At 42.9% G+C, this 23,234-nt stretch overlaps 1 protein-coding gene and 1 non-coding gene across 2 annotated transcripts in view; one reads left to right on the top strand and one right to left on the bottom strand.

Annotated features, from left to right (window-relative positions):
- Window positions 1-2,705: 2,705 nt before the first annotated feature.
- BEND7 (BEN domain containing 7) overlaps window positions 2,706-23,234 on the bottom strand; it is an 84,819-nt gene continuing 64,290 nt past the window's right edge. Inside the window, exons 6-8 of the mRNA XM_023751492.1 lie at window positions 17,175-17,294; window positions 8,329-8,382; window positions 2,706-4,911 (exon numbers count right to left, since the gene is read on the bottom strand). Coding sequence (XP_023607260.1) covers window positions 4,850-4,911; window positions 8,329-8,382; window positions 17,175-17,294 — 236 coding nt within the window. The 3' untranslated portion in view covers window positions 2,706-4,849. The remainder of the gene's footprint in view (window positions 4,912-8,328; window positions 8,383-17,174; window positions 17,295-23,234) is intronic.
- Window positions 15,786-15,913, top strand: LOC111825361. The gene has a single exon (XR_002828522.1). It is a non-coding gene; the product is annotated as a small nucleolar RNA SNORA30/SNORA37 family (small nucleolar RNA).

Here is a 23,234-nt window from a genome sequence, read left to right on the forward strand (position 1 = left end):
TGGGACAAAGGGAGGGAAAGAGCTCCCGGGAACACCAACAGGAGGTGGATGGGACAAACACACTTGAACAGTACATGACTTAAACCACAGAAACAAACACAATCTTCGTTTTTTGTGTTAATCTTCACCCGAGGATATTTTTTCCATTGATTTTTAGAGAGAGTGAGGGGGGTGGGGGAGAGACAATTGATGTAAGAGAGACACATTGATTGGTTACCTCCCCCACACGCCGACTGGGCCAGGGAGTGAACCTGCAACTCAGGTACGATGAGCCCTTGATCAGGAATCAAATCCAGGACCCTTTGGTGTGCTGGTGGACGCTCTAACCCGCTAGGGCAATGAACACAATTTTAATGGCTACCCACAGCTGTAGGTCCTTGTTACAGGGATCGTCAGTGACAGGTGGGCGTGGAGGAAGGTGGCATTCCTTCACCCCAGTGAAACGTTTCTCCTAAGGACCGTGCAATGTACTGTGTTCATCACAAGATGGGGGTGGGGTTAGCGTGGGGTTGTTAATTGAGTCACTTCTGACTTTCCCTATCCATTGGTTAGAAATACATCACTTTTGGAGGATGCTAAACTCAGTGTTATACAGTGTCATTTATTATAATGTATTCCCTTTCTCCCTCCATTGCTAAAGTACAGCAGAAAGTAGCTTTTCTACCAGAATGTGCAATTGGTCCCCCACTTCATTGAACCAATTTAGGACACTCGATTTCCTTTGTAAAATTGATTTTTCTCTCCATATTCACATTGAGGGCCCTTCAGGTTTTCAATCTGTGAGAGCATTGTGGTGGAGAGAAGGCACACCTGGAAGTTGAGAGGGCTGGTTTCTGACCAGCTCCCCCATTTAACACACTCGCATCCGTTTGATTTTTGGAAAGTATTTTAAAGGAGTCATCTCAAGTCACTTTGGTTCAAAATTTAGGTTAAAAATATCCTCCAATTTCTCAACATTAACAGATTAAAAAAAAAAGGCAGCCCCTGCCCCAATTTAAACGGCCCTGGAGTATCCGGTGTGTCTGGGGTGTCAGTAGGAGCAAAGCACATCACACTGGGTTTTCCTACCGGGCTCCAGTCCTAGATCACTCTTTGGCCTTTTCATTGACTCTTTTACATTCTTTTAATTTCACTGATAACAAAATGGGCATAAATAAACAAATATACAATGTATATAATATACAGTATATATATTTTAGGGGGCATGATCAGTTTCATGCTTCTGCGATTACAAAATGCAGAGGCACTGATTGGTGTCAATTCAAAGTGTTGCTTTAAATCATTAGTTATCAATTCTCTTGGAGCCACCCAGCATCTCTTTGGTGGGTCCACTGACACAATTTTGCCACCATTTATGAAGAGTGGTGATGTAGGGACAATGGAAGTGCACGTGATCCAAGACTACAGGAAGGAAAGGGAGTCGTGTAGTCACTAATGCTCCCCATCTGTCCCAGTCCACTCCTGCTGGGGCAGAGGGAGAGGGAGCGTCCTGAAATGTGCTTTCACAGGGGCCTGAAATCTTAATGGCCTTACAGATAAGAGCCCTGACATCCCGAGGCTTAGATTCCAGAGGAAAAATGGATGATAAAAACCACATAAATAGCAAGACAATTTCAGAGAGCGGCGAGGGTCACTGTGACTAGATGGTCGAGACTGGTGGTTACTTGTGAGCAGATAGTCACGAATCCCTTGGAGATGATGAAATTTAGTTGAGACTTGAATTATACAGAAAGAATAGTACTTCAAATCTTGATTGCCTCTAGTTTGGGACAAAGCTTCCACGTTTAAGTTCCCTTCTCTAGTTCAGGAACACAACGTACCTTATATGACGGTTTCCCGGGATCATAGTCATTCATGAGTGATGGTCAGAATGAGCTCTGTGCCTGCTGTACCAGCCCCTAGCCAGTGTCATGCATACCCCGAGTGTCCAAACACTTGCTGACTAAATGAACGGAATAACATCTGAACATGAACTCGCGTGTCATCCTCCAAATCGCTCCACCCGGTGTTCCCGGTCTTAGCCAAGTAACACCCCCATGCAGAGACCTGTGTGTCAGTTCCAACGATGCTCAACCACTGAGCCGCGCTGGCTGGGCACAAAACATTTATGTTTTAACAGCTACTTTGTACGAGAGAAGATTGATTTGTCCTTCTGATGTGTTGTTTCCATAGAAGCAGGGCTTACCTTTAAAGTGAAGATTATAAAGCTACCTAATTCATGTAAAATGAGGCTTCAAGCATATCAGTGCTTAATGCTTAAGTGTTACTGGGGGACTTGCTGCAGCCATTGATCTGGCTGCCGGGCAGAGCCCGTGGCTCGCCACGTTGGAATATAATCTTTCTGGTAGCAATTTAGTTTATTCTTAAAAATTTATCTCCTTCAGAAGGAGATAAAACTTCTTGGGCAAGATCACCAGAATATTAATAAATACCTTTTAATTAATGACTAGCATTGACTCCTCTTCATAATCATGGGAGGAATGGCACACAGGCATGAAACAGGCACTTTCAATTAAAGTAATTTATTGTATTCTTCCAGAATGGGCATAAAGAGCGTCTTGGGGATTGATATCACAACACAGTGTCATACACCATTCTCACCACTAGCCTTGTGTTGAACTTTTTTAAAGAACATAGTAATTTAAAAAAATCTAAATATTTACATATTAATAAAACATATATACAGAAGATTGAGACATTATTCATAGATATGGAATAATTTGCTTTTGCTAAGAAAGCCTATAGAAAGGATTTCTGAATAAAGTCTGAACAGTAGTCACAGTAAGTAAACACAAATACAATTTTAATTTACAAAATATGATTTCACTCTTGCAGTTATATGATATGTATTTCCAATTTGGGGATCCATTGCACATACTCGTGAGTTGAACAGTCCCCACCCTCCTCCAGGGGTGAACACTCCATGCTGTCGCCCGGTCTTGGAAGGACGTGCTCCGAATGCGCGTGGTGTATACTTAACAGATGCCACAGTGGGAAGGTGAACGTTTCTACCTCTATTAGCAACATAGTCATCGTGTTGTAATAGAGCTGAAAGGGCACTAATTAATCTTTTCAATTCCCTTGAGAAATACTTTCTTCTGAGAGGCAGCAGACCAGTTTGAAAACATATGTTGCAGAAAAACAAAAGCCCTGTTCACAGTATCTCACCTGACTTGGTGATCAGAGAGGCTGGTTTCAAGGGAGTGATTACCAGCTCGCCTCGCATGTAAAAGGCTAACTAAGGGTGTGATGGAAACAACCACTCTGAACCTCCAAAAAGACAATGAACAAAAGACACACTTGTATGAGGTGAGCTGTCTAGCAGTTGGATGGATGCCACAAGCCACACCTAGCACCAGCTTCCTGCCACTGTTGGTTAATGAGCTGGTCTTCAGTGGAAAACAGATTCATCCCAGAGCTCCCTCCTCACTCAGGCTTAGCTGTTCAGTGTGATGTGGCACAAGTACCTTGGACAGGGGAGTAAGGCATTTAGATGCCAGTCCTGGCCAGGCCACTGATGGGTTACCTGGCCCTGGGCAACCATGACTCTCACTCCCCAGCTGCCTCCCTTAGTCCTACTAATAAGGGACATCTACAATAACTCTGAGCTCTAACACTCTCTGACTCAATAAAATAAGTGCTAGGGAAATGCATTAAACAGTAGCACAGTAATTCTCCCCTCTCCCCCATCCTGGGGTTTGGTGTTTCTAGTCCACATTTCTTTCAAGCCAAGTTTTGGCCTTTGGGTCAAGTGCCAAAGTTTCAAGGTAATTTGCTTTATAAAATAAATGAGGTGTAAATGCAGTGTTTCTAAATAAAATGGTATTTTAAATTCACCATCTTATGAAAGGAATCCAGATGAAAATATTTCTGTAAAACAAATATGCACGTGGCATGATATCTCTAAAATGAATCCAGATTTTCATTTGTTAGATTTATATAAAGTGGAGTGTAAGTGTACTAGGAACCACATAAAATACGTAACATTAATGGAATACGTGTGTGGCGGGTTGCCAAAACACTGATCCACTCACTCGGCTAAAACCATCTGTCAAAACAGCTGGCAGGTATCAAGTAGGTAACTGCTTACTGAGTTTCTCACCTTTCAATGAGTTACTTTGTCACTGTGTCGATACCACCTCCTAAAAGGTTTTTCTTTCAAAGAAATTCATATATCACTTACCCTTATCCTATATAATAAACAGTTAATATGCTAATTAGACCGAACAGCAGAACAACCATCCGGATGACATTCCGGATGAAGCCGGACTGTGAGGGCTGAGGCAGCCGGGGCTGCGAGGGCCAAGCCCCTTGCACAAATGGTTATTTTGGGGGAACTGATGTCACAAATGATTTCATCCTAATAGAGCAGGGCTATCCTGTCTCCCAAAACATCTTCTTCATCTTTTAAGCTGATGAAGGTCTAATTAATTTTAACAATTGCTCCCTTTTCAGTGCTGGAAAGTGCCATTCTCCTTTATATAGCATCTAAGCAATTTGTGTTAAAATAACTATGCTTCAAAACTCCAAACATTCACATTGAGGTTATGGACAAAAACAGGGAAGAGAGAGCTGCTTATTTTTAATGGACAATGAACTAACTGGATCAGATGTTGGACTTCAAGGGTGATAAATCAACTCTAGGGATGATTTTTAAAAATCTTATACCAAATTGGAGGCTTGCTTATCACAGTTGACAAAGATAGTACATCAAAACTCTTCAAACAGGACAGGTAAACTTCACAGAACACGCACACTCTGCAGTCCACTGAAATGCTAATGTGGATCTTTGAGGAAATTCAAAGGGAAGAGGTGCATATGCTAATGAGCATTGTCACTAAATGAAAGTCTAGGCAGTGAAATCTGGCTCTGTGTCTTCCTTGTTTTCTCTCCTGGTGTCAAATATATTACCTACAACAGAGAAAGAAAATGAAGGGGGCACTGCTCTGAAGGCAGTTGCACACTTTCCTATGACATGGCTAGAGGTAGTTTGTATACGTGAAGAATGTTGTGGGTGAGGTGTCTGTGTTTCATGTTTAAATCACAAATTTTTAGCCAAGACTTTAGTTGTGCTAAATAAACAATGTTAGCCATTAGCAATTTGTAATGATTATTTTTGCAAGGAAGCCCTTGAATGTGTATCACTATTAGAGAATGTCCATATGTTGTCCAGTAACAGAAAAGAGCCAAATAAAATATGATTTACCTGAAAACAGATTATCATGCAGCTATTCAAATACATACGTGTATAAAAAATGGTAATTTTTAAATTAAAATTAAAAGTGCTTATTAGGTTAAAAAAAATCCAACTCAGCAAACAAAATTTTATATATTTGATCTCCATTGGCTAAATCAAATATAGAGAAAAGTCTGGGGGGAAAAATACCCAGTAATGATTGTCTCTGGGTGGTAAAATTAATTTACATTTTCTCCCTTACACTTTTCTTTATTAATGTTTAAAACGTATGTGAAGGAAAGCCAATTGATGACCAAGACTGGTAGGCCCAACTGAGCTCTGCACTACTCTATTTCAAATTCAGAAGCCTCCTTATCACATTTTAGAAAGCACAGTTACAATTTTACTTTCTCTATGCTCTTTTTCCCACCACAAATTGTCCCCAAGTCCTGGAAGGTTTTTGCCATCAGCCGCACTCTCCACACCTGGCTGCAGGTGGCTGGCCGCTGCCTGTCACAGTGGGCGGGGCTCTGAGGGCGGGTGTTTGTTCACCACAACCTAACACAGTGCTGATTCCTGGGAGCTGCTCCAAAATGCTCACTGACAGGGTTGAGGGAAAATGTTTTCCCACTATAAAATCTCTATCCATTTTTGTTAAGTCTAGACACAGAAGTTTGCTTAAATGAAATGGATCGAAACAAATGTCATTTGGCTGCCAGACTATAACCCTGACCTGTTAGATTCTGATTCATACATTTACACTCTCCTCTATGCTCCTCAATATACATGAATTTGGAAGAAAAAAAAGACCTAAAGTTAATAAAAGTATTGTTAAATCTTTAACAGCTCAAATAAACACGATAAAGAAAGTCTGGCCAATGAGCCTCAAATCCCAGGAAGAAGCGCCTGTACAAGTAAGGTGGGGTCTCCCGGGGGTGCACGCAGGAGGGAGAGGTTAGTAATAGCCTTGTATTCAGAGAAGCCACCAGACTGGGGTTTTACTTCAGTGGCAATCAAGAGACAGGCTACTCTAATCAAAATTATTTAATTTCATTACTACAAATTTTGGGCACCAATCTGGGAATTCTTTTTCCCCTTTTCTAAATGATAAACAGTACTTTTTATCATGCTGTTTAGTAGTTTGTGTTAAAATTCTGTCAAGGGTTTAGTGAAAAGAGCTATAGGGCCATTCTACTCCTGTCTTCATTATGACCTCACAGTGCTGGGCAATATTCCAGAAAGAATTCCATGAGTTTGAAACTGCAGTGGACTTCGGGGGACTTACGACGGACATTCTAATTGTGGAGACTATGGGACAGTGAGATGGAATCCTGAAGGGATTAGCACATCCATCAACTCTTGGGATCTTTAAGAAACATGCCGAGGAAAGCTGGCTTTGGCTTAGGTGTAAGAAAGCTATGCGGTGTAATGACTGGGAGTCGAGAGGCCATCAACAGCTGTGAGACCTTGAGAAAGTCATTTAGTGTTTCTGGGCCTCAGGCTGTTTTACCTGTAAAATAAAAGGACTGGATAAAAAGGAGGCATGGGACTAGATGATCTCTAACGTTCCTTCACTCTCAGGGTCCTTGAAACTCTTTTCAGTTCCACGAGGGCTTCTACATCCCATGTTCAATGATCTCATCTGAAACATCTCTCTGCCTCCATCTTCAGGTATGGAAACACAAAGGGAATGGTTTTCAAGTAATAGTAATTTTTAAAAGCCCATTGTGTCAGATGACAGTGAGGATGGGCAGTGCAAATGCCCTGGGGCAGTGGGCTGGAGAGGGAGGAACCTGGACAGCACAACCAGAGCAGCATGGTATTCCTCCAAGGGGCCTCCTGAACTGCACATTTTCATTATTCTTAGCTGCACTTGGTGAGTCTACTGGGATGGGCCAGGGGTGACAAGCACACGGCTATTCTGAGTTGTTCTGATATTCGGAGGACAGATGGGAAGGAACAGTAGAGATCATGCATTTCAATTCTCTTAATTCATAAATGTGGAAACATAGCCAAACAAGAAGAGAAATCCCTTTTATGTAATGATTATATGGTAAAACCTGATATAAGCAGGTCCTTTTTTATTTGCCCATTGACCTGTTGCTTAGCTACTCAATGGCAGAAAGCACTGTATTATTTACCTGGTTGAGCTTTCTCGCTGCTCCAGTGTTCTCTGACATATGTCTGTCCTACACCTGTGAACTCTTGGTTGTCATCTCAGGGTAAGTGCTATCAATGAACACATGACCTAGTAGAGTGCTTACACAGACTAGCTACTCCATTCACATTTGCTGATTTCCATTTAAACTTACCAGCCCACATCTAGAGAAGAAAACACTGCGTTGAGCTTTTTCACTTAAGAGGATTTTTTTGGGCATCTGGGTTTTGTGGGCAGAAAAATCTTCATGTATTCTTTTGAGGGCAGTCAATAGAGTCATGAGGCCAACTGAGGAATACATTGTTTGCCACATGGCTTGTGGATTAGACACCTGTCCCTCTGGCTCTCAGGGATGAACTGATGCAGGGGCAGGAGGCCAGGGCAGAAGGATATCACCTGAGAGTTAAATAATGTGGTCAGAATTATGTCTATGGCTTGATATTGTAGCAGACGCTTCAGGGAAATGTTGCATTGGGGTGATCTGGTTATAACATTGGTAATGTGCCACCCATGCCAGATGCACTGGCATATTCAGTCACTCAGTTAAAACACAGCATTCACTAGGTGCCCACTGTGTGAAGAGTTGTGACTGCCCGCTCAAAGCCCTTTGGACCAGGTGGGAGAGGACAGAACGGACATGAATTTCATCTTAAAACTGGTGATCCCTGTTCTAAAAAGAAATGTCATATCATGTTAAAATATGTTTTAATGTCCAAAGGTTTTGGGAGGCAAAATCTTGTGACACTAATTTCTTAGGACTTGCTGTTCTGAGGTTTTTAAGAATATAAAACTGTGAGAAAAATGTAGCTTTTCATATTCACTGTGACAAATATGTCTGACCACAGGGCACTGCACACCTCTGATTGTCGTCTGGGTCTGTTACAGAAGCATTCTACTCAAGCATCTGCATCTCTAATGTTAAAAACATTTTCAATGCATATATTTTCCTTTGCTGTATTTTCCAGTGGGTGATGAAAATGTAAATGTGTTTTACCTGTTGGTGGTAGAGAGATGCTGTCCAGTCTTTCATCACCGTCAGCTACCTCTGCTGGTTACAAACATAAAACACAAATCTCATTAGTTTCAGGGAGCACATCCATTTCACCAATACAGTCACACAATTTTAAATCTCTATTATACACAGGAGTTTTCACCTTTCTTTTCCCTTTTCAGCTCCAGCCAGTTCACATTATGGATTTTAGTGCCAATATTTAAATAAAATATTTTAAAGATAAAATAAAATCAATTTTCCTGTATTAAGTATTTTTTATAGCTTATGAAGCTTATTCTATCGATCATTGATGATTTCAGTGCTTTTCGCTTATTTACATTGGCTTAAATATCCATCCAGATTTGGGGGTGAATTGTTGAAATATGATGCATGCGGTTAGTGAATTCTTGTGGTAGATTTTTGCTTGTCATTTCCAGAACCATTCCTGTGGGGCGGGCTTAGGAAATCTTGAGAATGACTCTTTCTTTGGAGATTACTGGAAATTCAGATCCCGGAGCTGGCAATCTAAGTTGGCATCAATTCAGTCATAAAGAAAATCAGAAGGAATAAGCACTTCTTTAAAAGAGCCATCACTTCTGTTTTAAAATGCAAACCTTTGCTCATCTCTGATATGTTTCAATCTCGTTATGAATTTTCCAAAGGTAGATCCTTCAGTCACAGAAAACCTTCCACTAAACATAAATACAGGTGCCCATATGTCTCCTGAGAACTGAGGGCTTGTCCGTCTCCCCAGCATGCTACAGGACAGGTCAAAACATTTCATCATGGCCGTCTGCATAACTTCAGCAGTGCTCCCTGTCCCAGGGCTAGTGGCCCCGTGGGAAGTTCCCTGCCTGTGTGCATGTGAGGCTAGTCAAATGAGGGCTGCATTTGTATCACCTTGTAGTGCTCAGTTGGGAAGCAAGCTAGTCCTATGTTCTTGTGTTTTGTTGCTGTTGCTTTAAAACACAATCAGGGCTCAAAGATTCCCACTCTAATCCACTCTCTCCCATCTTGTCCTCTGACTGGGACACACTGACTCAGTGACCCACCGTCTGCTGACCCGCCCAAACCACCACAAAGAGAAAACGCTGAGAAGAGAAAGACCAGTCAAGACCAATTTTGTTTGGAAAAGAGTAGAAACCCCTAAAAATTATGTTGTAGATGAATATTTAACAACAAAAACATTCAAGTCAAGCAATAAGACAAATGGTGAGAATAAAATTTTGTATATAGATTTATAGATAAAATACAGGACAAATTAAAATATTAGTAGTGTTTCTCTGAATGAAAGGCTTATAAGTATTTAAAATTTTGTTCTTTGGGTTTTTACAATTATTCTGTATATTTAAAAAATAAATAACAAACATGTTATTTTTATATTTAGAAGATATTATTTTCTTCTAATTAGTTTGATTGGATTTGATAGATGAACTACATGATAATTCTTTCATTGTCTAGGACTAAAAATTTTTTATAAAGTATATTTTTATTGATTTCAGAAAGGAAGAGGGAGAGGGAGAGAAATAGAAACATCAATGATGAAAGAGTCATTGATTAGCCAGCTTCTACATGCCCTGACCAGGAATTGAACTCTGACCTCCTGGTTCATAGGTCGACGCTCAACCATTGAGCAACACTGGCCGGACTCATTGTCTAAGATTTAAAAGATTCTCCAGCAATAATAATAATAGCAATGCTAGCCACCATCATTTATTAGATGCTTTCCATTTACTGAGCACTTGACATAGACTGAGTCATCTAACCCTTAGAAAAACCCCTCAAGGCAGGTCTGTTATTATGTCCATTTTAACAAGTGAGGACACTGAGACAGAGAGGTCAAGAAATGTACCTAAGGTGACATAGCTAGTAAGTGACACTGCCAAGGACTTGACTCAGGTTTATGCTTGGACTCTTAATCTCTTTGCTATTAATCATCCAAATATATATCACATATATGACTATGAGCTAATTTTTAAATCTTCAAGTTTCAGTTCATTTTATACTTGAGTAACTTTCTCCTCTTTCCATTTCAATTTCTTTTCATTTAGTTATAACAAAAATCAGTTCTAGGTATAAGTTGATCTTCCTTTTGTAATTAAGTTATCCTCACTTTTAAAAAGCAGGCCTATGCAATTATGTGCTTTAGTAAGAACAATATATGTAAAAAAAAACATGTATAAGTTGGTATATACCAGCTGCATGAACAGGGCACAGGGTCATGGAGGAAGAACATGACTGTTACTCAAATTTAATTATAATATCTGTCAATAACAATGACCTCACCATCTTTCTTTCCTGGTGACAAATTGTAAAATTTGGAAAAGATTGAGAAAGTCCAATAAAAATTTAATAGCAGTGACAGTTTTACTTGTAGGGCTAACACACACACAAAATTGCAATTTCAGCTCAGAGGAAATAATCTAATGAAAATGATAAAAAACCACACCAGGAAAGGAATCATTCCAGTTATAGAAAAAAATTATTACATGTGATGAGAGCCCCAAATGAATTTCTGTTTGGATTCATATAACAACCCTTCAGATCTGCATGGGGCACTTTTTCAAGAGGCAGTTCGAGCCTTCTTCCTCTATTTTTGTTGTTGTTAAGCCCCACCCAAGGATATTTTTTCCATTGATTTTTAGAGTGAGTGGGAGGGAGGAAGAAGGGGAAAAAGAGAGAGAGAGAAATACCGATGTGGGAGAGACATTGGTTGCCTCTCTCATGCTCCCTGATCAAGGCTGAGGATGGAACCTGCAACCCAGGTACGTGCCCTTGACCAGAAATTGAACCCGACCCTTTTCTGTGCCGGTTGATGGTCTAACCACTGAGAACACCGGCTAGGGCAGTGCGAGCTTTCTTAAACAGTGAGCTGATTAGCTTGCCCAGGTGGAGTCTGTATCTAATTCCAGGAATTGAGCCAAATATGATTTTAAAAAAAGGTTAAAATTGTGGAATATCTATGAGACACTGTTTGGATTATCATTTGGACCAAAAATAATGAAGACAAAAAGCAGGAGAGCAAGTAATATTTTTGAGAAGCCTCTGAGTTCCTATCAGCATGACAATGGCTCTAGTTCCAATTTGCTGGGGTCCCACTTTTGTGCTGCTTGAGGAGAATGAAGTGTCACAGGATGTGAAAAAATGGGGAGACAAAACCTATTTGGCAGGTCACTGCTGATGTGCTGGTCTGGTCTGTGTGGCAGGGTTGGATTCTGTAGACACCTTCCACATTTTTTAAAAAAATCCTCACCTGAGGATATGCTTTTTTTTTTTTTTTTAATTGATTTGAGAGAGAGAGGAAGGGAGAGAGAAAGAGAGGAGGAGGAGACAAACATCAGTTGGTTGCCTCCCATACACGCCGATCAGGTATTGAACTTGAAATCTGGGTATGTGCCCTGACTAGGAATCAAACCAGCAATCTTTAGGTGAACAGGATGATGCCCCAACCAACTGAGCCACCCAGCCAGGTGGCACCTTCCACTTTTTGGATGCTAACAGAACCTGCTAGAGGGGCAGAAAAGTGCCAAGGTGCTGATCCCCAATATTTAGGCAGATAATCTAAACCTACTGGTCAAAGTGAAAATGTCCAAAATCAAATATGATGAGAACTATGGAGCAGGCCACACAATGTTCTGGGCACGTGCAAGGCTCCCCCGGAAGGGAAGGGCTGGGAGCAGTCTACGGTTTGGGACCCATTCTGTAGAAGCAGGCATGGGCGTGTGGAAATGAGCCTGTGTCATGTGGGTGAATGTGTTCACTGGTCAGTCTGTTTGTGGGACAGAGAAACAGGAATGGGGAAAAAAGTCCCTACTGTGTGCCTGTGTGTTTGCTGGGGGGAAGCGGGGAAGGGAACTCATAATAATTTGTCTTAGCATCTGAAATAGGAAAAAAAGGTGTGTTTATGTATAAAATATATAGTATGGGGGAACAGAATTTAAACGGATCTTCCTATTTCAGTCACGTGGCCCACTGCCAGGAAGGCAGTTTCTGTGTCTCTGAGAAGAGGCCTCTCCAATACACTCAGCAGACACTCAACAGTCTCCCCACCATTTGTCTTCAATGTTTCAGGTGCTTCAGGGACTTGTAATCACCTCCAGCCATGGGCACATGTTTTGTCCACAAAGCCCTCTCCTTCCTCTCTCTGGGTTCCTCTGCAACACCCAGGTTAGTAACATCAGCATTCTGGACTTACAGTTCTTGTCCCTCAAGCCCCCAAGGAGCTCCAAGCATTTCTCCCATTTTCCATTTACCTTACCAGCCCATGTGAGACAAGAAGGGACCGGCATGCTTCTGTGGATTCTGAGGGAAGGACTGTGCTAGCCCACCTCAGACTAGAAGCTGGTGGCACAGTTGGGGTGGTGTGTGGAGAACCAAAGGGTAGCTGGTTCTTGCTACTTTGGCCCTTTGCCTTTCTTTTGGGCTGAGTATTAAATTTAAGTCTCTTCACTATGACACCTTTAGATCTCTCTCAAACCTGAATATTAAAGTTAGTGTCCCTTTTAGGGGGATCAACAATTATCCCCTGTAAATCAATAGACAAATGGAAGTTCTTACATACCCAACAGTCAAGATTGCCAAGGCAGGATTTAGGCAACATAAGACCAACTTAATACTAGCAACCACACTGCTCAGGCTACATACTTGAAATCTGATTTGGGATATAAAACAGAAGAGACACAGCACTCAATATGGTATTAGTGCTTAAGCATTACTTACTGTGTAAAATGATTGAGCAATTATCTTTGATAACACTTGTCATTTACTGTAAAACATTTTTTTTCACCCCAATCCTTTCCTGGAGCCTGAAATCTAAAGGGGCTAAAGTAATACGAAGAGCCTGGCTGATGTGGCTCAGTGATTGAGCACCGACCTATGAAGCAGAAGGTCACAGTTCGATTCCCAAATTGGGCACATGCCTGGGTTGCAGGCTCAATTCCCAGTGGGGAGCATGCGGGAGTTAGCCGATTGATGTTTCTCTCTCATCAATGCTTCTATTGCTCCCTCACCCTTCCTCTTTCTGAGATCAATAAAAATATTAAAAAAAAAGTAATACAAGAGGCTTTGTGAGGTGGCCAAGGCTGAGGCTGGAGGCCTTTAGCATAAGAAAGCACGAGACCCTGCTGACAGCAGTGAATATAGTGTTACTCAGTTAACCTCCCCTGAGTGAGGTCAGGCACCATGACACAAGACTCAACCTTTGGGGGAGGAAAGGAGAAGAGAGGAAATTAGGAGGGAACTACGAAGATGGGGGTGCAGAGAAGGAAATAAGAGAAAGGGCTCGGAGAGGAGGAAGAAAGGGCACTCTGGGACAACCATGTGAGCGGCCACAGGCATACCCTAAGGGGCCCTAAGGATCTTGTTCCGGAGAACAGAGCTCAGGGACGGTGCTGCCCTGTGGGTTTCGGGGTAAGTATTTGAACCTCAAGGAAGAAACTGATGAAAGAACATTCTCCAGGTTCTCACAGGAACTAGATGAGCTAAACAGTAAGACTTTTTGCTGTGGACTATTTTTCCTTCTTTTCCACTGATTGATTCGCTGGTTCATTTGTTGGTTCCAGGCTGTGCCACACAATGTTTGGAACAGAAACATGACTCAGAAGCCATCTGTGCTCCTGAGGCTCTCATGGTCACTGGAACAAACAGGTGGGTGACTCCTCCGGTGGCAGAAGACTAAAGTGCTGCACTGCCTATGAAGGCTCCAGGAGGAAGAACCTGATGCTATGACAGGCAGAGGGAAAGCGTGAGTTGGAAAACCTAGCATATTTCAGAACAGGAAGAGTCTGCAGATGAGGCTGGTGAGGGGGTTGGGGCTGACTATGAAGAGCCTTGTCTGCCACACCGAGGGCAGGGGGTGGTATGTAGAAGGGGATTTTACTCCGGGGGACAGGAAACTAGGAGAAGTATTTAGTTGGGGCAGGTAAGACCAGATTTCATTAGCTGAGGCAGAGAATGAAGTCTAGGGTCTCAGGCCATGGCCATGTCTGGGGCTGCACACCTGAGAGCCACTGATGACGGAACAGTTCAAGTCAGGAGTGAGGATTTAGAATGGGAAAAGTAAGAAGGATAGAAACTTGGGAATGCTGGCTTTAGGAGACGGGTGAAGGAGAGGCAGTGAAGGAGACCGAAGGCATTGCCAGAAAATGTGGAGGAGAAACAAAGAGAATGAAGTCATAGAATCCAAGGGAAGAGAGCTTCAAGAAGGATGAGGTTCCACAGAGTAAAAATCAAATGGAGGTTGTCGGAGTGTTAACATAAAGAGAGTGAAATCTGGTCACTGGGATGTGAATGCAGCAAGAGCTCACATAGAAGACGAGGTCAGAGGGCAAAGTGCAATGGATTCTAAAGTGAACTGGGATGGGGGAGCCCACTCAGGGATGCAAATCTATTTGGAAGAATTCTGACCAACAATGCGAGGAGAAAGAGAAGGTAGTGGTTTTAAGAAATGGCCAGGATTGCCGAAACCGGTTTGGCTCAGTGGATAGAGCGTCGGCCTGTGGACTGAAAGGTCCCAGGTTCGATTCCGGTCAAGGGCATGTACCTGGGTTGCGGGCACATCCCCAGTGGGAGATGTGCAGGAGGCAGCTGATCGATGTTTCTAACTCTCTATCTCTCTCCCTTCCTCTCTGTAAAAAATCAATAAAATATATTAAAAAAAAAAAAAAAGAAATGACCAGGATAAAGGAGTTGTTTTGCTTTTGGTTGGCAACGGGAAGGAAGATAAGGTCACGAACATTTTTTGTGTCATTATGTGTCAGTTCTCTGTTACTGGCAATACTTACATTGTCTAATTCAATCTCTGAAAACACCCCTGAGGTAGCTGTTAGCCTTGTTATATAAATGAAGAATGCAGGGCTGCTAGAGGTTGAAAAATTTGTCCAAAAGTCCCAGGAATTTGTAAATGGCAGCTCAGAGCTAGGAATTCAGACCGGTTCTTCCCACTCTACCATGCTCTGTGATGAGTTGTAGTGAAGGAGAAGAAGGCAGGGAACACTGAGAGACCAGGGAGGATGACCAGATCATTTATCCAAGTCTGGAACCTTTGAGAGTGAAAGGGGCTTTATTAATAATGACGCTGGGACAGCAGTGGTAAAGCAACGCTCCTCAGGCACGGCAGGCTGCTGGTCCACACCTGGGATGCGAGGAGCCACGGGTTACGACTTCCTCAGCGACCTCCACCGCTTCCAGGCACTGCCGTGTATGACGCAGACAATCTCAGAGAAGATACACTAGCTTCCTTTGTAAGGACATTCGTGTACAACATGTGTCTGAGCCTCCCAACTCTGAGGCAGGCTTTATTTTTATGTCCACTTAATGAGAGGGACACTGAGGATTAGAAAGATGGGGTGACGTGCCCAAGGCAAAGAGCAGCCTTAACACTCGAAACCAAATCTTCTCCCATTATGACTTATGACCTGATATGATAATACATATTTTACCAATTAAAAATATTAGTAGTCATAGCACTTTCACAGGTCCTCCCCAGGCAGTGGGGCCAGGATTTGGTAGCTGGTGCTGAAAGAAAACCCTTGAGTGCATCCTTTTCCTGGGACTGTGCCAGTGGTAGCTGCCACTCAGTGGCACAGAGAAAAAAAAAACACGTAGTAGTCTATTGCTTTTTATAAAAAGAGCATCAATTAAATATAAAAGAAAAAGATGATGGGGAGATTTTTAATAAAAAGTCATCCAAAGCTACATATTTTCTGTCAGACATGACCTTGGGACCTAGAGCTTTGTAAATTGCTGATATAACTCTATCATAGGCAGGTCAGGGGATGCTCAGGTAGAGCTTACACAGGTGACCCTACAGCTGAACATTTTAGAGTCCTAGTAGCGACTTTCAGAGAAAAGAGCTGTAAGGTTTTCACACTGAAAACCACTTGGTCCCTTGGTGCCTTGTGTCTCGTGACGCTGCCAGGGTCTTCCCAGCCTGTGCCAGGAGCTCTCCCGAGGCCGTCAGCGGTGCTCCACCGGCAGGTCACAGGGACTGCTGCTCACTGTGAGTTCACATACTTTAGTGTCGGTTAGCGACACAGCCTCATACACTGTACTGCTCTCCCCTGGATCCCATGCCACCCAAGCCTGTAACATGTCAGCACCTCAGGTCTGTCTCCCAGACTCTCGCACTCGAGCCGCAGAGCACAGGTGGCTCTGAGCAGGGCAGACACTGAAGTTTGATCAGGATTAAAAAAATAGAGAGAGAGAGGTTTGCGACCTCCTGAGATGATTATTTTTACGTGATAGCAGAAAACTGACCTCAAAGGGACTCTTCACTGCTAACCTGGCCGACTGCCAATGGGGAGGTGGAGACTTCAAATGACTGAATAGTCATAATTCAACTTGTGTTCACTTTTCCTGGAAGAAATTCCAGAATCACCAAGCCCAGATTTAAAAAAACGTTTAAATAAATAAATATTTGACTTAAAATCTCTATTTCATGTAGTGTTCCAGGTGGAATGATTACTGTTATTTTTTTTACCTTAAACAAACAGTACATTTTATCAAGTTAGGCAGATTCAAACAAACAAAAATCAATGGGCAATGGAAGCAAATCACAACAGAGACCCACTTTCCTCCGTAAGAATGTAAGCCCACAGATGAGGTTAGCAATCTTTTTCCTTTGTACTATTCAAAGTGAATGGCCTGACATATTTTCACTATTTAATCTTCAGGTGAGTTTCAAAACTCATTTGAATAAGACTTTAAAAAACAAAACCATAGCACGTTTATGTAGCGCATCTCCTTCAAAAGATGAGACGGCGGAGCACCGAGAGCAAAGCTGGCACTGTGCAATGCCTGGGAATTCAATAAAGGGCTTCTGCAATTATTTTCCTGCAGCGCATTCATACCTGAGCCTCTTTTTAACCTTCTTCTGGCCAGTTTAATCTGATCCTGTAGAATCTGCACCCAGTCTCTCGGGCCAGGCAGCTTATCCACATGATTAGCAGTACAGTACTTTTCTGTGAAGACTGAAAAAAAATGTGAAATATTGTTAATGCTTCAACAAATAAAACAGGCAGATCCAAAACAGAAATATATCCCAAGGAGAAAAAACATATATATATATATATATATATATATATATATGCTAAAAGACATGGGTTCTGCACTAGATAGCTTCACTATTCATATAACATCCCTGTGGTGGGGGTGGATCCTGGCAGGCTTCAACATGAAACCAGCTCTGCATAGTGAGTAGTTTTTATGGAAAGTGCTCCATGTCCCTGTATATATGTCTTATGAGCAGAGAAAATGCTTCCTATGGATCCTCTGGCCCCATGACAAAATTCAACAACTGTATTAAAATATTTCACTTTTTAATTAATTCAAAATCTTATGCAAAATTACACAAAAACGATGATGTTCTCATGGTTATTCCTACTAACTCAATCAGTTCTCAGAATAAATAGAATGCAATTGTTTCTTTTTAATACATTTGTATTGATTTCAGAGAGATGAGGGAGAGGTAGAGAGAGACAGAAACACCAATGAGAGAGAAACATCAATAATGGGGAATCGAGCCTGTGACCTCCTGGCACAAGGGCAGACGCTCAACCTACTGAGCAACACCGGCTGGCGGAATGCAGTTGTCTCTTAATGAAAGTTCCAATTCTATATTGAGGCCACTCTTGCAATATTCTACTGGCTTCTAGGAAAGAGCTATCTATTAAGCACAAAAGAAACTATGGAGTCAGGACAGGACGAAAGGGAGGCCAGACATTATCTTAACCTGCCCAGTGTGTGACTGCACAGGCAGGAGCTGGCGTGGACGCTGCTGCTCCGCATGTCATTCCTGAGCGCTTCCCAACGTGCTCTCCTCTCTGTAGGTCACGACCAAGTATGCACTCACAGCACACTGCCCGCTTGGTATTTAAGATATCTGGCCCGGCTGGCATGGCTCAGTGTGGTTGACCTATGAACTAGGAGGTCACCATTTGATTCCCGGTCGGGGCATGTGCCTGGCTTGCGGGCTCAACCCTGTGTTGGGCATGCAGAAGGCAGCCGATCAATGATTCTCTCTCATTATTGATGTTTCTATCTCTCTCCCTCTCCCTTCCTCTCTGAAATCAATAAATACATATTTAAAATGTTGGTCATTTTAATGTTTTAAAGGCTTCTTTTAAAAAGAAATGACAAAGGAAAATGTTGATAGATTCAACTACTCTGTAAAACTATAAAATTTCTATTGAATAGAAAATAAACATTATATTAGAATGAGAAAAGCTAATTGCACTAAATGTGACTGAAAAGGCTCAATATCTACCACTATATAAAGCACTCACTCAAATAAAAGAGCAATTTCAAAAGACTCTATAGATAACGAACAGTGTATTTAGAAAAAAACATTAGGAAAAATGTTTAACAACTATGTAAGCCCCCAAATTGCAAAACACATTTTATACCTACTAAATGAGAAGAGCAATGTTAAAAAGCTAATACTTAATATTGATACAATTGTGGGGGCCTGGCATATTCAAACATCACTGTTGGCATAAGCTTGGCAAAACCCTTTTGGGAAATAAGATGGTAGTATATAATGAGAGGCATAAAACTGTCACACCTTTGCATTGGAAATTTTACTCCTAGAAATTTATCCTAAGAAAATAATTTGAAAGAAGGAAAAAATCCACACCCAGTCATGCGGGAGGAGCTGGGTGGCAGCGGGAGGATGGATCTGGGAGTGAGAGGAGGGTCCCTTTGAGGAAGCTACTGCAGCGTCTGAGTTGGGGCCACGTGAGTAAAGGTGGACAGGTGACCAGAACTGTATATAGAACAGGCATTTCCGCTCAATCACATGGCCTGGGAACTATAGAAGAAAGGGAGGTTTGTGAGGGCAGAGGCAGATGTGTTAGGCTTGGTTTGGGACATGTTGAGTTTGGGTACCCTTCCTTACACAGAAGCCTACAGTTCAGGGAAGGGTCCAGGCTGGTACCAGTTTGACAAGCACAAACATACAAGTGGTAGTTAAAATGAGAGAAAAACATTGACCAGGGAGAGCCTGTGGAGTGAACAGAGCGCTGGGCCAAGCACAGAGCCAGCGAGAACCCCGATGGTTGACTGGAGATGAAGGCGCAGGAGTCCATGAGGGAACCCAGGATGGGCCAGAGTCTGGAGACCCAGGAGGGGTCCTGGAAAGCCAGCAGGTGGTGCTGATGGAGGAGGACCCTCAGTGTAAGTGCGGAGGAAGGGCCAGGAAGGGAGGTTTGGAAAGTGTCCACTGAAGGTCATCAAGGAGTGGTGGGGTGGCCACAGAGGACACTCAAAAAACGGGGTTCAGTGGAGGAAGGAAGAGAAGAAGGGCTGCCAGGGGAGGAGGGCTGAGGCCGGGAAACCTGAGCATGTCTGCAGGCTGACGGAAACAGCAATGTTGTGCGGGAAGACAGGATCCAGGAAAAAGGGGACGATAAAAGGGGACGGGTGAGGCTAGAAATGGAGGGTCGCCCTCCAACAGGAGGGGCTTCTTCCTCTGCCCCCAGAGGAAGGGAAGACAGGCAGGTTGAGAAGTGGTGACAGGCTGGAGTAATCACTCCCAGACCTCCCTGCATGTACGGTGAGGGGAATGGAGAGTGTGGGCAAAGTCTGGGATTGCCTTTGAGAAGAACAGGAAAGCAGCAGACTGACGATGGAGGGCACCAAGCAGGCCCGTGGTGCTGGCAACAACCTGTAGGGGCAGGCTGTTTTCCCCAGGGCACTTTGCAGCTCCTCCTTGGGAGCGGAGCCACTGGATGGCAAGGCTGCTCGTGGGTTAGAGCCTAGCTGGACAGTCTTGGCAGAAGGACAGGGATACAAAGCACTTGAAGATGTGCTGCCACCTGGAATGAATGACCTCAACTTTCCTCACTTCCCCTTCCTGCGCAAATCTGGGAAAGAAGCGAAGCCAGAGAAAGGCTCACAGACTTAGAAAAATCTATAGAGACCATGGAATGCAATTATCAACAGGGTTGGCAGGAGGTGGCGTGGAGTAAGGGCAATTGGGAGTACAGTGCTGGAGTGTAAGTGGGGCAGCGAGCAGTTCCGGATGAGGATGCTAAGGTGTGCTCACGGGTGGGGCTGAAACGTAGTAGAGGTGAATGTAGTAGAGGTGAACGTCACTGTGGATGAGGTCTGGATACTACTGGCTGGGGGGTCAGATGGACCTTTCATGTGAACAGTGAAGTTATGGAAGATGGCAGGGCGACGGGGAGTGCGAGGAAGATATGTAGCTGTGGTAAGAACCTTAGAGGAAAGGACCCAGCCCAGCCCAACTGAGTAGAGGAGGAGTGATGGTTAGGAAGCAGAATTAAGGACCAGGGAAAATATCACCCAGGCTGCCCGGTATATGATATGTGGGATGGGAGATACACAGAAGGAACAATACCTCGGGGGTGGGGTTTGCTTTTGAATCTCCGACACCGGGTTATAGACATCTCAGGGTCTTCATTGAGTTTGGACCCCCAAAGCACCTACAACAGTACTTTGTACTGACTAAGAACGCAATAAACATTTGAATTTAGCACCCTATTCGTTTATATGAAAGTGTGTAGCACCGAAAGAACTGAATACATTGTCTTAGCAGATAAACATCTCCCCCCCTTGTAATATCATTTATATAATTAATTTCCATAGCAACCCCTCTTTCCTTAGATTGTGAAATGCAGGTGTCCAAATTAGCACTATTAGAAAGTAGTGGCTCCAAATGAACAAAGTAGATGTGGGTTATGCCCACATCAAAACGACTCCCAGCCACTACGTGTGTCAACAACCGGGTTTAGGAGGACCAGAGGGAAGCCTGGAATGCTTCTCCCACGCTGTGAGGAGCTTCCAATAGATCTTTTGAATCTAATCTTGAGCTCAGGTATTCTGTCACTCCTAGAAAGGCAACCATTTCTGGTTGTTTTTTTTCTTTTCAGTTAAAATCCATCCAGTTTCAATAAAAAACAACAGCCAGGAAGTCTCTGCCTCCTGTGTCTGTGTCTGAGATCACTGAAGGCACAGCACAGGTTTCTTGAAAAACACCTACACAACAAATATTTCCACTGGGTCTATTACCGACATCCTATTTCTTGGGTTACATTCATACTTAAAAGCGACTTTTAACTAGGACCTATCTGCCGGAGACGAAATCCTATTCTGTTGCAAGTGCAGATGAGGCCTTAGGCCAAAATATTGTGATTGTATTGACCTGAAATCGCTCAATATGCTATGTGAATAGCAGTATCGAGTAAGCAGAATACATTTTTGCTATCTGATTCTATAGCTAAAGGTCAAGCTATTATCCTGGTAACAGTTCCATTAGGAGTAATGATGTGAAAAGAGGTATTGCATTAATGTACTGGGGTTCCTACTATGTTAATAGTGGCTCATTAAGAATCATAGTAGAACAATTTGCATTCATCCTTAGAATGCAATAGGTCCTAAAAAGAAATTTTCTTCCTTTTCTATTTTACATATTAAGGGGAAGCAAGGGCTAATTTCAAACAAGTCCAAGTAATCTGAACAAGTGGATGAAGGCCAACAATTAAACTAAAAAGAGTTAAAGCATCTACTCTGCTTAATATAATTTGAGGTCCCAAGGCACAAAGAATATGTTAAATCACTGGAGAAATGACAAATGTTCAATTTGATCTGTACATGAATAATGACTTTTCTCAGATGTTTGCATTCAATTGAGCTGTGCTCTTTAATTCTATATAAATAATGAACAGGCTAGTGGTGGCTGAGCAGATCCTTCCATCCCTAGGACTGTGGCATTTAACATAATCATCAATGAACACAGCAGAGTGGCGTGTCTGCATGCAACACGCTGAGAACAGAGCAGACTGGCCGGGTTCCCCCAACAGCTGTGTGTTCACACCGTTCCTTGAGGACTCTATCGGATTTGTCTGACTCTCTATGCTGGGAAAAGCAGAATAGGGTATGGATTTTTAAAGGGAGTCATTGGATCATACAGACATTTAAAGGGGCAGGAGTAGACAGCAGAGCTTTAATGTCACTGTGAAATCCTCTAATAAGGCAAAAACTCTGGCCAACGTGAGTGCCCAACTTCTGATCTGATGACTCAGTTTTAACTTCTGGTCAAATAGACAAGTGAAAGTCAGATTGCCATCAGGCAGAACTGAAAGCGGGGTCGTCATTAGATCAGCTGAAGTCCCAGAGCTTGAGGGGGACGAGGGACGAGTGAGAAAGATCTGTCTGCAGGAGAGTCCTGTGGCTGGGGTGAGCGAAGGAGAGGGAACGCTGGGACCAGCCCACAGACGGAGGAGGGGGAGAATAGGCTCCCTACAGGCGCTTGGTTTCCACCTCCTCACATGGAGGGCATGGAAAACCGCACCCCTCCCACACCTCCCTCTTCCCTTTTACTCTTTTAAAGCTGTTTTTTGAAAGGTCCCTTAAGCCAAGCACTTTGTATCTATCTCATTCAATCTTCACAGTAACCCGATGGAGGAGGTATTGTGATCCCATGTGACTGATGAAAACATCAAGGTAGAGCAGGTTACATAACCGGCCCAAGATGGCACAGCTAATAGGGGCTATTTTCCACATAAATGAAATATTAATTTTACCTTGCAAATGAGCACACAGATTCTGTAAAAGAAAAATGATTGAATTCTAAATATAAGCAAATCAATAGCTAAGGTAATACTTGCATGTGAAAGAAAGCTGTGAACACTGGTGTGACTTTCGACTGCATGAGACAGAGCGTGGCAGGCAACGAGCGAAGACGGCCTCCCCTCCAATTAACGGGGCAGGGCCTGTGGCGAGGAAGGCAGAGGGATGCTGTGCAGGTATTCTCAGCTTGAGATGACGACTCTGGTCCAAATTCTACGTGGTTCTAATAGAGTATATATTTCCTTTGATGATATCATGGTGCTTCATTCCCCTATTTCATGGTTAGAGCTGAAGCCTATAATTATAGGCTTGACATCCAT

Source organism: Myotis lucifugus, unplaced genomic scaffold, assembly GCF_000147115.1.
Source record: "Myotis lucifugus unplaced genomic scaffold, Myoluc2.0 scaffold_22, whole genome shotgun sequence".
In the NCBI taxonomy this organism is placed as follows: Eukaryota; Metazoa; Chordata; class Mammalia; order Chiroptera; family Vespertilionidae; genus Myotis; species Myotis lucifugus.